This window comes from Prenolepis imparis, unplaced genomic scaffold (assembly GCF_030444845.1).
Source record: "Prenolepis imparis isolate NDT839.2.m4 unplaced genomic scaffold, iyPreImpa1.0 SCAF_9, whole genome shotgun sequence".
NCBI lineage: Eukaryota > Metazoa > Arthropoda > Insecta > Hymenoptera > Formicidae > Prenolepis > Prenolepis imparis.
The window spans coordinates 12,688,608-12,701,988 of NW_028141167.1; the positions used below are offsets into that span (position 1 = coordinate 12,688,608).

General features: G+C 36.8%; 2 protein-coding genes across 5 annotated transcripts; one reads left to right on the top strand and one right to left on the bottom strand.

Annotated features, from left to right (window-relative positions):
• The first annotated feature begins 1 nt into the window (after window position 1).
• Window positions 2-11,500, top strand: Tmem131 (Transmembrane protein 131). 4 transcript variants are annotated; one of them, XM_083047212.1, is made up of 23 exons: window positions 2-244; window positions 1,561-1,628; window positions 1,791-1,819; window positions 2,459-2,536; window positions 2,621-2,744; window positions 2,955-3,068; window positions 3,153-3,275; window positions 3,374-3,537; window positions 3,633-3,819; window positions 3,935-4,043; window positions 4,134-4,393; window positions 4,506-4,922; window positions 5,105-5,293; window positions 5,387-5,615; window positions 6,378-6,771; window positions 6,870-7,085; window positions 7,195-7,334; window positions 7,477-8,762; window positions 9,108-9,435; window positions 9,801-10,225; window positions 10,309-10,510; window positions 10,603-10,775; window positions 10,912-11,500. In XM_083047212.1, the coding sequence occupies exons 1-23, from the start codon at window positions 151-153 to the stop codon at window positions 10,999-11,001; spliced, it is 5,439 nt and encodes a 1,812-aa protein (XP_082903338.1). In that variant the 5' UTR covers window positions 2-150; the 3' UTR covers window positions 11,002-11,500. The 4 variants fall into 4 exon arrangements, with proteins under 4 accessions (XP_082903338.1, XP_082903340.1, XP_082903339.1 ...); XM_083047213.1 differs by having other exon boundaries at window positions 3-244; window positions 6,399-6,771; XM_083047215.1 differs by lacking the exon at window positions 2-244 and adding an exon at window positions 538-978.
• On the bottom strand, window positions 11,428-13,257 carry LOC145941243 (uncharacterized). Its single transcript, XM_083047239.1, has 2 exons — window positions 12,364-13,257; window positions 11,428-12,262 (listed from the first exon to the last, which is right to left on the bottom strand). The coding sequence occupies exons 1-2, from the start codon at window positions 13,021-13,023 to the stop codon at window positions 12,179-12,181; spliced, it is 744 nt and encodes a 247-aa protein (XP_082903365.1). The 5' UTR covers window positions 13,024-13,257; the 3' UTR covers window positions 11,428-12,178.
• Window positions 13,258-13,381: the final 124 nt, after the last annotated feature.

Sequence of the window (13,381 nt, forward strand, 5' to 3'; positions counted from 1 at the left end):
CGAATAAGCGAAATCGATACCGCGCGCTTCGATAGTACCGAAGTATGGCCGTAAGCGGACTCTCATGTCTGCTAAAGACAAAATAGCGAAAGCAGCAGCAACAGTCGACGTAACAGCAGTGCAGCAGCATCAGCCGCGTAGGTCTTTATTATGCCCGAGTTAAAGGTGTTCTATTGTCTGTTCCTGCTGACGCTACTGGACACGACGTCGCAAATCCAACCGTCGCTGCACGGCCACAACAATGGTGAACATCTCTCTCTGTTTCTCTCTCTCTCATCCATCACCCTCTCTCTCTCTTTCCCGCATGTAACTATTTCGATGCTGTGATCGCGAGCGATTCGCTTATCAGGCGATGACAAGCGCGTCGCGAGCTCGAGACGCGACGTGACATGACATGACATGACACGACATGACACGACATGACACGACACGACACTTGTCAAGAGGAGACGAGATCCTCCGCGAGGGAGACCCTCGCGACACGAAGGTCACGTTGCTGCGCGCGAGCTTTACGCGCCAAGCGCTGTCACGCGTTCCGGCGAAGCGCGGGAGTCTCGTTTTTACGAATTTTCCCGGGAAATTAATAAGGGCGACGTGTAACCTCGCGCGTCCCTCTCGCCTGACAGTCCCGACTGACGTGTTTATGTTACGCAAGGCGCGACGACGTATACGCGTGTCGTGTGGCTTTCTGCGCTTCCTGATTCCAAGGCCCTGCGCACAATAGAGAAAATATTAGGAATAAATATTAAATATTTAGGAATGAGAATTATTTTAAAATAATAAAATCGAAAAGACTCTGATATAAAAATACAAATTCGGATATGAAGGACTGATAAGCTAGTAAGAGCCCTTTATACCCGAATTTGTATTTTTATATCAGTTTTTATTATTTTAAAATAATTCCCCTATTCCAAATATTTTCTCTATTGTGCGCAGGGCCTTTGATTCATTTTCTAACAGTGAAAAAAGCACTTCTCTGTACGTCAAATATTAATTATTTTTATATATACATATATTTTTGTATTACATCTTTAAATATACTTTGAAATTCTCTCGTCGAATTGTATAGAAATTTAATTTTTGCGTATTTAAACTGTAGATTACTTGTTTCACGCGTGGTAATTGTTATCTATTTGTATAATCTATTGATAGCTTTTGATATACATATTTGTCGAGGCTTTGCGACAATTGGGGGATCTTCTGATTCTTAGATTCATTTTTTAACAGTGAAATATTAATTATTAGTTATAATTATAAGTTTCTGTTTTTCTTTTTATATATACATATATTTTTGTATTGCATCTTTAAATATACTTTGAAATTCTCTCGTCGAATTGTATAGAAATTTTATTTCTGGGTATTTAAACTGTAGATTTTTATTAGATAACTGTAGACTTGTTTTACATGTGTTAATTGTTATCTATTTGTATAATTCTATCCATAGCTTTTGATATACATATTTGTTGAGGCTTGAAACACTGTAAATTTGTAAACCTAGTCTTATTTTCGATGACATGTGTTTAAGCTGTTTTAAATCGCAATGTATTTTACAATTTGCAGCCTTCGTTCAAGATAACAACGATGTTCAATCTTTTCATCTTTTGGATATGCAAATATCTATGCATAAGGTTAGTAATCTTGCTTCATATAATCAAAATCATAAATGACTTTTATCCATTTGTAAAGAATAAAAAATTAATTGTCGAATAATTACAATTTATTAAAATAATAACATAAAATAATGACATGTATATAATGCAAAAGGTATATTGAAATTCTTTCATTTATAGGATTTTGAAAATAAAGTACACGGGACTGGGTAAGCATAATTCTCATTTCTATAATGGTGAATGGAAGTAGGAAAGGTATTTATTATAATCTTTCTTTTTTATATTAATCACATGGGATGCCTTGCGTATGTATTGTGAAAAACTTTGTGAGCTTTCCCAGTTCTTTTTAGAATTCAAAGTTTTGCAAATGTTCGTTTTTTACTTTAAACTGTGTTCTATTTGTAATTATTGAAGTTATCTTATTGTCATACATTTGCGTAATTTATGGATCAGCAACGTTTATTAAGTTTGGCCAATTTTCAAAACCATTAGCAAACCAAAGATAAGATAATCAAAGTTAGCATGTAATATTGTAGAAAAAAATAGAAGTATGTTTTTTTTTTAAATATGTATTATAAAGAATTTAAACATTTATTATTATACATATTTTTCTGTTCTTTTTTTTAAATTTTTATCTTGAAGCAAAAGTACATCAGATATTATCTGTGCATAATTATTTCATTATATCATATTTAACAAGAAAAACCAAAATTTTAAACATATTAATATATATAAGATCGATTTATTTCAAGCTAATGTTTCTTATATCTTTCCTATTTTCAATTTCCACTATTACAAGTATTGTACACTTAATAATAATTGTTAAACAGCATTATTATATTTTTAAGGGATACCACATCGGACGAGGATAAAGATGTGCTCTCTCACATTTCTTTTGAACCAAGCATCTTGGACTTTAAAGAAAGGTAAATGCTGCTTAATTCAGAGCATTTCGATTTAATAGATATATATTCAAGAAATATAGAATTATACAATGTTTTTTTTTTTAGACAACTCGGTATTCCTCACCAAGAAACTGTGATCATGTTTAACAAAGATCACAATAAAACCATACATCTTGAATCGATATCTGGTAATACACGCCATTTCCATTCATCATTTTTTCAAAGCAAAGTAAGTTATGGGATATAATATCTCACAATTAGAGCATGAAAGATAAGTTAGAGAGAAAACATTAAAGCACATTTTAACATTTATACCATATATGACAATTAAGCTGATAATTTTCTGAATCTCTAAGCTTTAAATTTATTTTTTGAAGTAATTTAAAATAATATAAATTATTGAATTATCTTGTATTAATGAGTGTAAAACTTACTTTAGGTAATTCCACCATTGGGGAACACAACATTTAATGTTGTCTTCCTTGGTCGAGACGAAGGTGATATCGATACATACCTTTTTATACACACTTCAGATGGGACACTAAAGTATCAGGTAAGAGGGACCTATCTCAATTATAGTTTTAATTATGCATATGTATACGATGCGTTGCGCAATAAGATGCTTCTATATCTGCAGGTCAAAGGAATAAGTGTCAGTAGTCCTTATAGACTCCGACCTGTAGTCGATGTCAAGTTACCATTAAATGCATCTTTTACACCTCTTATATATATGCACAATCCACATCCGGAAGCTTTACAAGTATGCGAAAAAAAATATCTATTGATTAATAAACACGTATAAATATTTGCATGCGTTAACCACTTTAATAATTTATAATGTCTGCTGCGTAAATAAAGGTGGTGGAGGTATATAGTAGCGGTGGAGAATTTCAATTAGAATTGCCATCGGGCGAGTCGGAGGGTACTCGAGAATTATGGGAAATTCTACCTTATCAAACGAAGCCTATCATCAGACTAACTTTTAATGCTTACGCGGAAAAAAATCACACGGCATATGTTAGGTTGGTTAAACATAATACAATATATTTATATCATATCAGTGCATATATTAATGTATATAATATTTATATATATGTATATGGAATATGTGTTGCAGATTTAAAGTGAATAATACTGCTGAGATCCTTGTGGTAGCAGTCGAAGTAGAGGTGAAAAGTGGAGCTGGTCTTCATTGGGGTGGGAGTTCCGGAGTAATTAATTTAGGTATGGGTGGTTCATTACAGCCACCTATTCGCCACCCTATTGCTTTAAAAAATTCCGCAAAGAAAGCAATCAAAGTTGTGGTAAGTTGTACGAGCGAATTGTTCAAGTTTTTTAAAGACTAAAAGTAATTTCTAAAGAGAGAAAATTTCGACGTTTCAATGCATTAAATTAAACAAAACGAAATGTTTCTCGTAGAATATTATAAATACACCTGTATCAAAAGCATTAAAACTGCATTTTGAGCCAGCAATAATTCCAGGAGAGACAGATATACCAATAGCCATTGGAATGCTGGTTTACGATTGTAAGATGCAACATTTGTCAATTATACGATAGAAAAATTTGCATGCGATTATCGCTCTCAATTAAAATAATTCTGTATTAATCTTCTCAGGGAAAACTGGTTTGGATTTGCAACACTTTAAAGGCAAATTGATAATAAAAGCAATAGGTCCAGGTGGCTCTAGTCAAAAATTAGCAATCCCGTGGGTAGCTCAAGTGCTACAGGGTGGATTAGAAGTAAACACATCGATTACCCATTATTGTTCACCACAATCCAATCAAGCTCGAAACTTTAGCGTGGTGAACAAATTTAAATTACCATTAGCAATTACGAATGTCACGATGTGTTCGAACGCAAAATCGCTTTTTACGGTACACACTGTTAATTTTTATCACTTTTAATTAATGAAGCCTTTAACATACTTTCTTTTCAGCTATCTTTTTATTTCCCGAAATAAAGAGAAAGTTTGCGTGAATTTTTCAGATAAAAGATTTTACTCCTAGAATAATAAAACCCGAGCAAAAGGTCAATATATTTTCTTTACAACTTGCCAAAGAACGGAAGGGTGACAGCGTGAAGATGGAGTCGTCGATATTGATACACTCAAACGTATCCGTAACCGAGGTTCCGGTGTTGAGCTACGACGGGAAACTGAGAAAAGTTATGCCGGGCGAGAAGAAGAACGACATGGGGACGATGAATTTCGGCACCGTAGGAAGCGGCACCGAAAACGAGGCGATTTTCGCGCTGGAGAATCATAACCCCGTCAACGTGGAGCTGCACAGCTGGGGTGTGAATATGCCCGGCGCAGTTTTAGAATTGATGGGATGTCAAAACGGTCCCGCGGACTCGTTGGACAAGGAATTTCGAAATATAACTGTGTGCAGTCATTCGGGAAACGTGAGTTTGCTCCGTTTGTGTATTTTACTCGAATTATGAGCGATGATATATTTTTTTATGCGATAAAATTATATATTTTTAAACAATAAGAATTTTATATATATTTTATATATTATAAGATTTATTTTATATATTATATAAGAATTTTATATATATTTTATATATATTTTTACTTTTTTCAGCAATACATAAAGCCGGAGTTTCTGGCGATTTTTAAGATCAAGGTGAAGACTCCTATGGTCGAAGAGGACACGATTGTCGGCGATGTTTTCGTACGAACGACGTACGAACGGTTTACGTTGCCGGTGTATATGAGGGTCGCGCACGGCAAGATTTCCTTGAAGAAGCTTATTTTTATCGATTGCTTTCCTGTGAGTGTTAGAATCCGCAGTCAAACTCTTTCAGAGTCCAGGGTCTTTTTCCTTGAACAAGAAATATCTGTTTATATATAATCTCAATGACAGGGATCGATCTGTGTGCAACAAGTGAAGGTGCACTCCACGTTTTCGAGATCGATGGAAGTGACGCATATCGCACCTATAAACAAGGACGACAGAATAAAGTACATCCCGTTGGAGGAAGCTACCATGCCAGTCATATCTAAGGGGGAGAATAATGTCGGCTCGATACAAATTGATCCTTCGGTGACCTGCAAGCAACATTGTTACCTAGGTTTATCAGTGGACACCAACAGTAAGTAACAATATATTATAGTTATTTTTGCAATTTTTATTTTCCAGGGTGTATACTTTCGGGAAAAACCTTGAAAACCTGGTATTCTCAGGGAATTTTGTTTTACCTTGAAAAATCAGGGAATTCTCATGGAATTTGATTTAGGGAATGCTTTAAAAAAATTGCCCTTTTGATAATTTTACTCTTATTTAGCACTTATTTATATTTAGATCTATTTTAAGATATCAAGATCTTATGTAAGTTTCAAAGAAAATTGTTCAATATTTTTTAATAGGTAATATTTAAATAAATTAGTACTCCTATTTAATAAATAAATAAATAATAATTTAATAAATAATTTATTTAAACAAATTAGTATTTCTTAAGACATTTATACTAAATTATTTTTTGTTTTATATATTTATCTTATATTTTTGCATATATTTTTAATGTTTAGATCTAATGATATATCGTACTTATTGTCCAAATTAATTTTACAATTAATTAATAAATCAATATTAAATGCTAGAAAAACTGCACTCTTGATAACTTTGGAATCGTATGAGTAGAAAACATTATATATAGAAAGCGCATACAGCAAGGAAACTTATTTTAAAAAGCTGCATCTACAAACTTTCTTATTTTACCTGGAATTTTAAACGAAAATATCTGGAAGATCAGGGAATTCTCAAGGGAATTTTTTACAAAGTTTGAGTAGACACCCTGTTTTCATAATTATTGCACCATAAAATTATTATGCATCAGTTTTACAACTCTGTTTAGCGGTTACGTTTTATTTTACAGCGGGAAGTCAGTGGTTGAATACGATGACCCTTCCCTCGCACACTCGCGACTCCGATTTGAACTTGCTGAACACGCGACACGCTCGTTTCGTCAACTCTACCGCGGATGGCTCGTGGGAAAACGTCACGATGCGCCTGGACACGACTGAAGTGCGCGATCACAGGTTTTACGTGAACATCAAACCGTACTGGCCGAGTTTGTTGGTCAATATAAAGAACAAAAGCGTTCTGATGTTCCCACTGACGCAAGTCGGAAACACGTCGTACAGAACGATCAAGTTGCACAATCCGAGCGCGAGTCCGCTGATAGTTCAGCTGGTTATGGACTGGAGCTATCCTCAAGGAGCCCGTCTTTATTATTCTTTGCCAATGAAGTATGTAATTGATTATTTGGTTCGCTTGACAATTTTTTTTTTTTTTTTTTTTTAAATTAAACTAGAAATTATTGATGTAAACTTTTATATTCCCGCAGATTTAAGCCCGTGTGCGCGGAATGTTCGTCCACAGTTCCGGAGGAATTCAAGCTAGAGGAGAATGCGAACGAGCGAGAGCTGTTCAAAAAACAGTGGGATATACCGGTAGCGTCTCAATCGCTTCCTTTGTATTTAAACCCTTTGGAAGCAAGAACGATTCGCGTGGCATATACACCCTTCTCCGCTTCGGCGTCCTCTGGTTTTTTATATATTAGGCAAGTGTATAAAATAAAAAAAAAAGGAGAGAGAAATATTTAGCAGAGAGGATAAGAGAATAATAGTACTTTCTCACGTATTGACGTACGTCTTACGTTGCCTTTCCAGAAATAATATGACTATTTTAGAAGTCCTACGTATGAGCGGTCGAGGCGCGAGCGCGCAATTTAGGTTCGGCAATCGTAAGCCAGGTTCGACGACGCCCCTGCTGTTTGAACTCGTGGATAAACATTTTAAAGATTGCGAACGTATGTACGTTTCCTCATCTTTGCCTTACGATCTAAAGAAAAGTCTTTACGATATATTTATCCGTGATTTTTATCCTGTTATCGCACACTTTTGCAAATTTCGAAAAATCAAGCTCTTTTTCTCATAACGCTTCCTTTTCAGGAGACCGTAGCAAACACGTTACGACTCCCGTTCTCACCGTAAAACGCTCCTTCACGGCCAGGAACACGGGGGAGCTGCCGATCGAGATTTACGGCTTCTACATCAACGACTGGCGTTGCGAGGGCTACGGTTTCAAGGTACTCGATTGCGCGCCCTTCAAGCTGAACCCGAACGCCACTAAGAGGATCGAGATCGCGTTCACCCCGGATTTTACGTTGTCGCGGGTGGAACGGAAGCTGCTGGTGCTGACGAGCGTAGGACCGAACGAGGACGAAAACGTCGAGGACGGTGTGGTGATACTTAATCTATTGGCGATTTTGCCGGCACACTCGTTAGACTTGTGCGCCCCGGTGCTCGCCAGACCATCGTGGGAGCGCGCGGTGCAGTGGACCGCGATCAGCATCTCGTCGATAGTGTTGCTAAGCGTCCTCGCGGTCTCGTTCTTCGAGGCGGATCGAATACTACGGGGAGCCCTGGCCAATTACTCGAAGGAGAGTCCGGTGCAACCGCCCCTGGATCTAAGACTGCTCTCGCACATCTCGACGCAGATCGGTACTGCTAACAAGAACGAGAGAGCAATGTCGTCGAACGATGATAAAAGCAAGATGAAGAAGGATGAGGCTTGCTTCCCGGACTGGTCGTTGATGAACGTGAAGAAGTGTAAGGATAAGGACAAGGACGCGCAGAAAGGATTGAAGATCCCGGACTGGTCCACCGAAGAGGAACGCAGATTCAGATTGGACGCCGAGTCTAAGGATCTGCTGTCTTTCAAGCGATGCGAGGAATCGTCTAATGTAGAAAGCGCTACTAATGCCGTAAATATGACGAATGCATCGAAGAAAAGGAACAGCGGTAAGAAGCAAAGCAACGCTCAAGAGACTCAATCGGACAATTGTACGACGAATGATACGCTGACGGATACTCAGTTGATTCAAGAGAAAAAGTATACCGTTAATAATATGATTACAAAGTCGAGTCCGACGTCGAACAGAAAAGGAAAGGTAGTATCACCTACGCAATTGAATGTCAAGGAAGAGCCAAAGCTGTTCGATCACGAGGTTCAAGTGGACGCGGGAATAATCAATAACAATCGGATTAACAAGACACAGGACAAGCGAAATAAACAAACGAATAGCACCGCAAATCACAGTAGTAACCACAATAATCATGTTTCTTTGAAAAAGCTCGAACCAACGAGCGCTCAAAAGATTATTCATCTTTCAGAGGAAGAGACCTCGTCCACGACAACCGAGAGTTCGACTCACGATGAAACAACGTCCTGTAAAGTAAGTATTAATTATGTCGATTTAATTTAATGAAAGGATATAATTTTAAGGAATTAAACTCAATATTTTACTGTATTTTATAATTGAATTTTACTTTCTAAAAAAACAATTTTGCATATATATATAAAAATATTGATAATTTTAGAAAACAATTACCAAAATTTTATATATATATATATTCTATTATAATTAACTAACAAAATATATATTTTGTATAATTAAATATATATATATATATATTCATTAAACTTTTGTCTAAAAGATGAGACGTTGATTAAGAAGTTTCGAGTAAATAGGTTGTTTCTAGAGATCTCTGTGAACAGATTTTTCTTAATTTTTATTCAGAATTTTGACCAACCGTGCGGGAAGCAAGAAAAGCTCCAAAGAAAGCCGATATCTAAAAAAAGCAAACCTCAGTCTATTCCTCCTGTGCCATGCATAGATTATAAGGATAATTACGAAGGCGACTGTGATGACGATGAATACGATAAGGAGCGGCAGAATAATCCAAATAGATGGAAGATGAGCTCTGGTAGATCTAGCACGAAACACCATATTCATACCTCATGCACCGTCGAATCATCCTTCAAGTTACCACGTCAGAATAAGAATCCACCACGGAAAGAGAAGACGGTGCAGAAACGTCGTGTAGCTGATAAAACTCACATCAAATGTATGTTATTTATAATCTGTAAATCTATTCTAGAAATCTTCAATTGTTAGATTTTTAAATTTGAAATTAATATAATAGCATATAAAAAAGCATTTCATGTTAGATCTATAAAATCTATATAAATCGCTCAGTCTTTTTTTTTACTCTTTTTAATCTATAGAAATTACATTTATAATATCTAATTATCTATAATATTTAATTATATAAATGCATAATGTATATATTAATATATATTATAATTAATATGTATATATTAATACATATTAATGTGTATATATTAATAAATTAATTTTGAAAGCTGTATATATATAAAGTATATCTTGCATAAACAAATTTATAAAAATTCTCATTCTTTATTGTTGTAGCTCCTGTAAACGGGAATATAAGCCAAAAAGAGGACGTAACACGCAGCATAGGATCAGTTTCCACCCCATTGCCACCTCCGCCCTCCTGTTGGGGCGAGAACAGGGCTAAATTCAGTGACGTGGTGGCTCGAAGTCAGGAAATTATCCCGCCATTCTCCAATTTAAATCACGTAAATCACAAGAGTCAAACAAATACGTCAAATCTGTCCACGATGTTCGGCATCGACGTCAAAGACGTTCAATATGCTAAACCACAGTCGACGCAAGAGATGCAAATATCGAAGGAATACAATTTGATGTCGAAACCGACCACTGTCGCATCGCCGGACAAAGATAATAAAGCACTCAACTCGGAGCCTCTAATCTTACAGCCGGATCTACAACATTCGAACAGTTACTTCATTAATACCTTCACGGAACATCCTGTAAATACATCACACAATTTGAATTAACTTTATATTCTCGAATACTTAAAAACTCAAATACTTATTTATCGAATTGTGTGCAGTTTGAGCGCGAGCTGGTACCATACGACGATCTTCCAGAAACTGACGAGCCTTTAGTAGAGCTGGAGACACCTGAAGAGGACACGCGATGTCAATTGTGGGAAGATACTAGTCCTATGATAAACTTGCTGTCGGATAATACAAACGGATTCCAATTGGAGTCGCCGAAAACAACGGAGAAACCTGTTTTGCCTGACTTGAAAGGTACTCGGAGAAAATCTATTTAAAAAAAAAATGGTTGCACACAACAATAACATTTTAACAAATGTTGTAAGTAATTAAATACACGATTGCAGATAATTGGACAGTCGATACGAATTGGGAGCCATTGTACACCAGAGCGGCGGTCGGAGAGGAACGTAGTGGCGTTTGGGGAATCAATACCGGGGGTGTCTGGGCTGCAGCACCCTGGGGTGCAGCTGCGCCGCCAATGATGTCGCAAACATTGCAGTCCGAGTCGGATACGCAAGTAAGTAACGAATACTAAAAAGTGTCCAACTGCCCAAGTAGCAAACTGACGTCATTAAACGTCAAAATGACGTACGCTTGCTACCTGGGGGAATAATTCATAAGATAATGTTTCTTTTTTTATGATTATTGCGCAGGAACGATCAGGATTTGATCCATTTCGTTCGCTCAACACAATATGGACGCCCTCATCGACCGAATCGTGGAGAACGAAACGCGAGGATTGAATGAGCGAGGATAAAAGGAACGAAGGAATATTTTATCTTGTGATATCGTACATTTTTTTGTTTCACGACTTTTCTTTTTGTTTTTGGCGAAAATCGAAAGGTAAACGGAAAACGGTCTAAACAGCGACAATATGATTGCCGCGACCGTAATAATTCGGATTCGAAAGCCACATTGAAAATTTGTTATATTTTGTTGCAACTACGCTGAGCGTACTTTGTGATATGATTGTTACTATTACGTTGTACGATAGTAACACCAGATATGAATAGTTTCTCGACGAGTTATTCTCTATATTGTTTCTTCTTAAACCAAAATCTAGCTGTTACATCTCATATTTTTTTTTATTTCGTTGTTTAAAGCATATATTGAATGCGTTTAAATTATTTGCGAGTGAGATGTATTTTGTGCAGGATATTAATCGAATATTCTTTTTTTTGTTTCTTTTGTTTGATTTGTTATAAGAGAGAATAATATATTGATTGATCGATCGTTACAAAAATGAGGTGGAAATAGCACATATGGAATTACAGAATTTGCATACAAAAAAAGTGAAAAAAAAAAGGCAATACAGTTTCTCATGTTGTAATCACAGCACGTATTAATTTAAAGGAACTATATCGTTATACATGGCTTATACGAAAATTTATAATTTGCTCCTTGATTTACAGCACACTCTTTCTCTTATCTCGTGACATGTTGTCCGCGTATGCATAATATAAAAGGGGAAAAAGAAAAAAAAAAAAATGAACTGTCGCAATACTCGAGAGTCCCAAATCTTGATATATTAACGAGTGATAATTAAGTTATTCGAGACGAGTGAGAACTGTGATTTTTTATAGTCTTGACTTGTAGAGATACCTTCAAGCAAATTTTCAAGACAAGTTTTACAAGGTTGCGCCGTATACAAAGTATGAAATGAAAGAAATGTGTACCTATTCTTCAAGACTGGTAATCGTTGTGTTTTAATAAAGAAGTCACAAAAAAGTACACAGTGATATTTTAGAAAATAAGAACTCCTTTTTTTCCTCGCAGAAATTCAAGAAAGAATATACTCTCTCTACAGTTGTAATATCAGTTTATCAAATTCATCTTAATTAGCAAATGCGACCGATTCGATTTCTATAAATAAGAGATGATATAAAATTCTTTTTTTTTTTAATTATAAAAGAAAAGGCTCTACAAAAAGGTCAGTCTGCAACCCGTCTTCGATGCATTCGCGAAAACGCACGACTTGGCCTGTTGTATCCTTCTGAGGAGCAGCTGGAAGTAAAGTTTTCTCGTCATTCTACTAAAAAATTACTTACAATTCGAAAAATATCAGAAATCTATATTATATACTTTTATCGAGAGAAACTGCGTACCATATTGTCATCTTCTATTCTCTTCTGCAACTTCTTCCTGTTTATCGCGGAGCTGCTAGTTCTAGGCTGAACACTTGGCTCGCCTAGGAGGATCCTGTGCCGGGGTTTCTGCTGCGCCATAATTTTCCTCAGCAGCAGCTCGTTCTCCCGCTCGATCCTGCGCATCTCCTCGTCGGTGAAGCTCATGTTCCACCGCCTACATCTTCTTGGCCTGATATCCGGATAGTGAGACTGCGGTTCGTCGCTCAGCGAGTAAGATTCGTCCTTCCATCTCGATTCGCTAACATCTGCATCCGGCTCCTTGGAACTCTGGCTACGTTGAAGATTAACGACAGGGAGCAGAGAGGAGAGATTCTGTGATTCTGACGCGACGTTGGTGACCTCGGACTCGTCGCAGGATTCGTCGGAGCAAAAGGACTCGCATGCATACGCGGATTCGTCGTCCGACGTATCCTTGGTCTCCTGTGCATCGTCTTCTTCGTCCTTCGGAGCAGAAGGATTCGGCTGCTCCAAGGTCGTCAAATTCTCTTCGGTCTCGCTCTCCTCCTCGTCGATCTCGTGAATGTTATGAGCGTTATCGAAGCTCTCCTTCGAAGCACTTTCGTCCGCGGGAGGGTGTCGACACTTGCAGATGGTATCTGTCTCGGCCGAATTCGCCATCGCGAGATGAAGCTCATCGGAGGACGCTGAAGAGGAACGCGAAGTTTCCGCCGCTGATGATCTTCATGCGAGCAAAGTGAAATGACTCACGTGGTGATTCACAGTAACCATGTCAACCGAGCCGTCAACACAAGATTCTGCATATATGTCCACAATTCAAGCTCTTATCAATAATTGATACGAATATTATGGAATAAAGAAATCGATATATTCAGACTCATTTGTATAAATGTATAAAATTTTTGTGAAAAGAGAGTTATTTGTAAAAGTTTCTTATATTTTTACCTTGTATACAATCTTAATAACACTTTCTCGTTCTATCTCATTTATACAATTATTGTAGAATAAAAAAAAACAC

Bases quoted from the DNA above. Each gene is read 5' to 3' on its own strand.
- LOC145941243 (XM_083047239.1), bottom strand. From the start codon at position 13,023: ATGGCGAATTCGGCCGAGACAGATACCATCTGCAAGTGTCGACACCCT. The intron at 12,263-12,363 runs GTACGCAGTTTC...CTTTACTTCCAG, and splicing joins GAATAGAAGATGACAATATG to CTGCTCCTCAGAAGGATACA.
- Tmem131 (XM_083047212.1), top strand. From the start codon at position 151: ATGCCCGAGTTAAAGGTGTTCTATTGTCTGTTCCTGCTGACGCTACTG. The intron at 4,923-5,104 runs GTGAGTTTGCTC...TACTTTTTTCAG, and splicing joins TGTGCAGTCATTCGGGAAAC to CAATACATAAAGCCGGAGTT. The intron at 10,226-10,308 runs GTAAATACATCA...AATTGTGTGCAG, and splicing joins ATACCTTCACGGAACATCCT to TTTGAGCGCGAGCTGGTACC.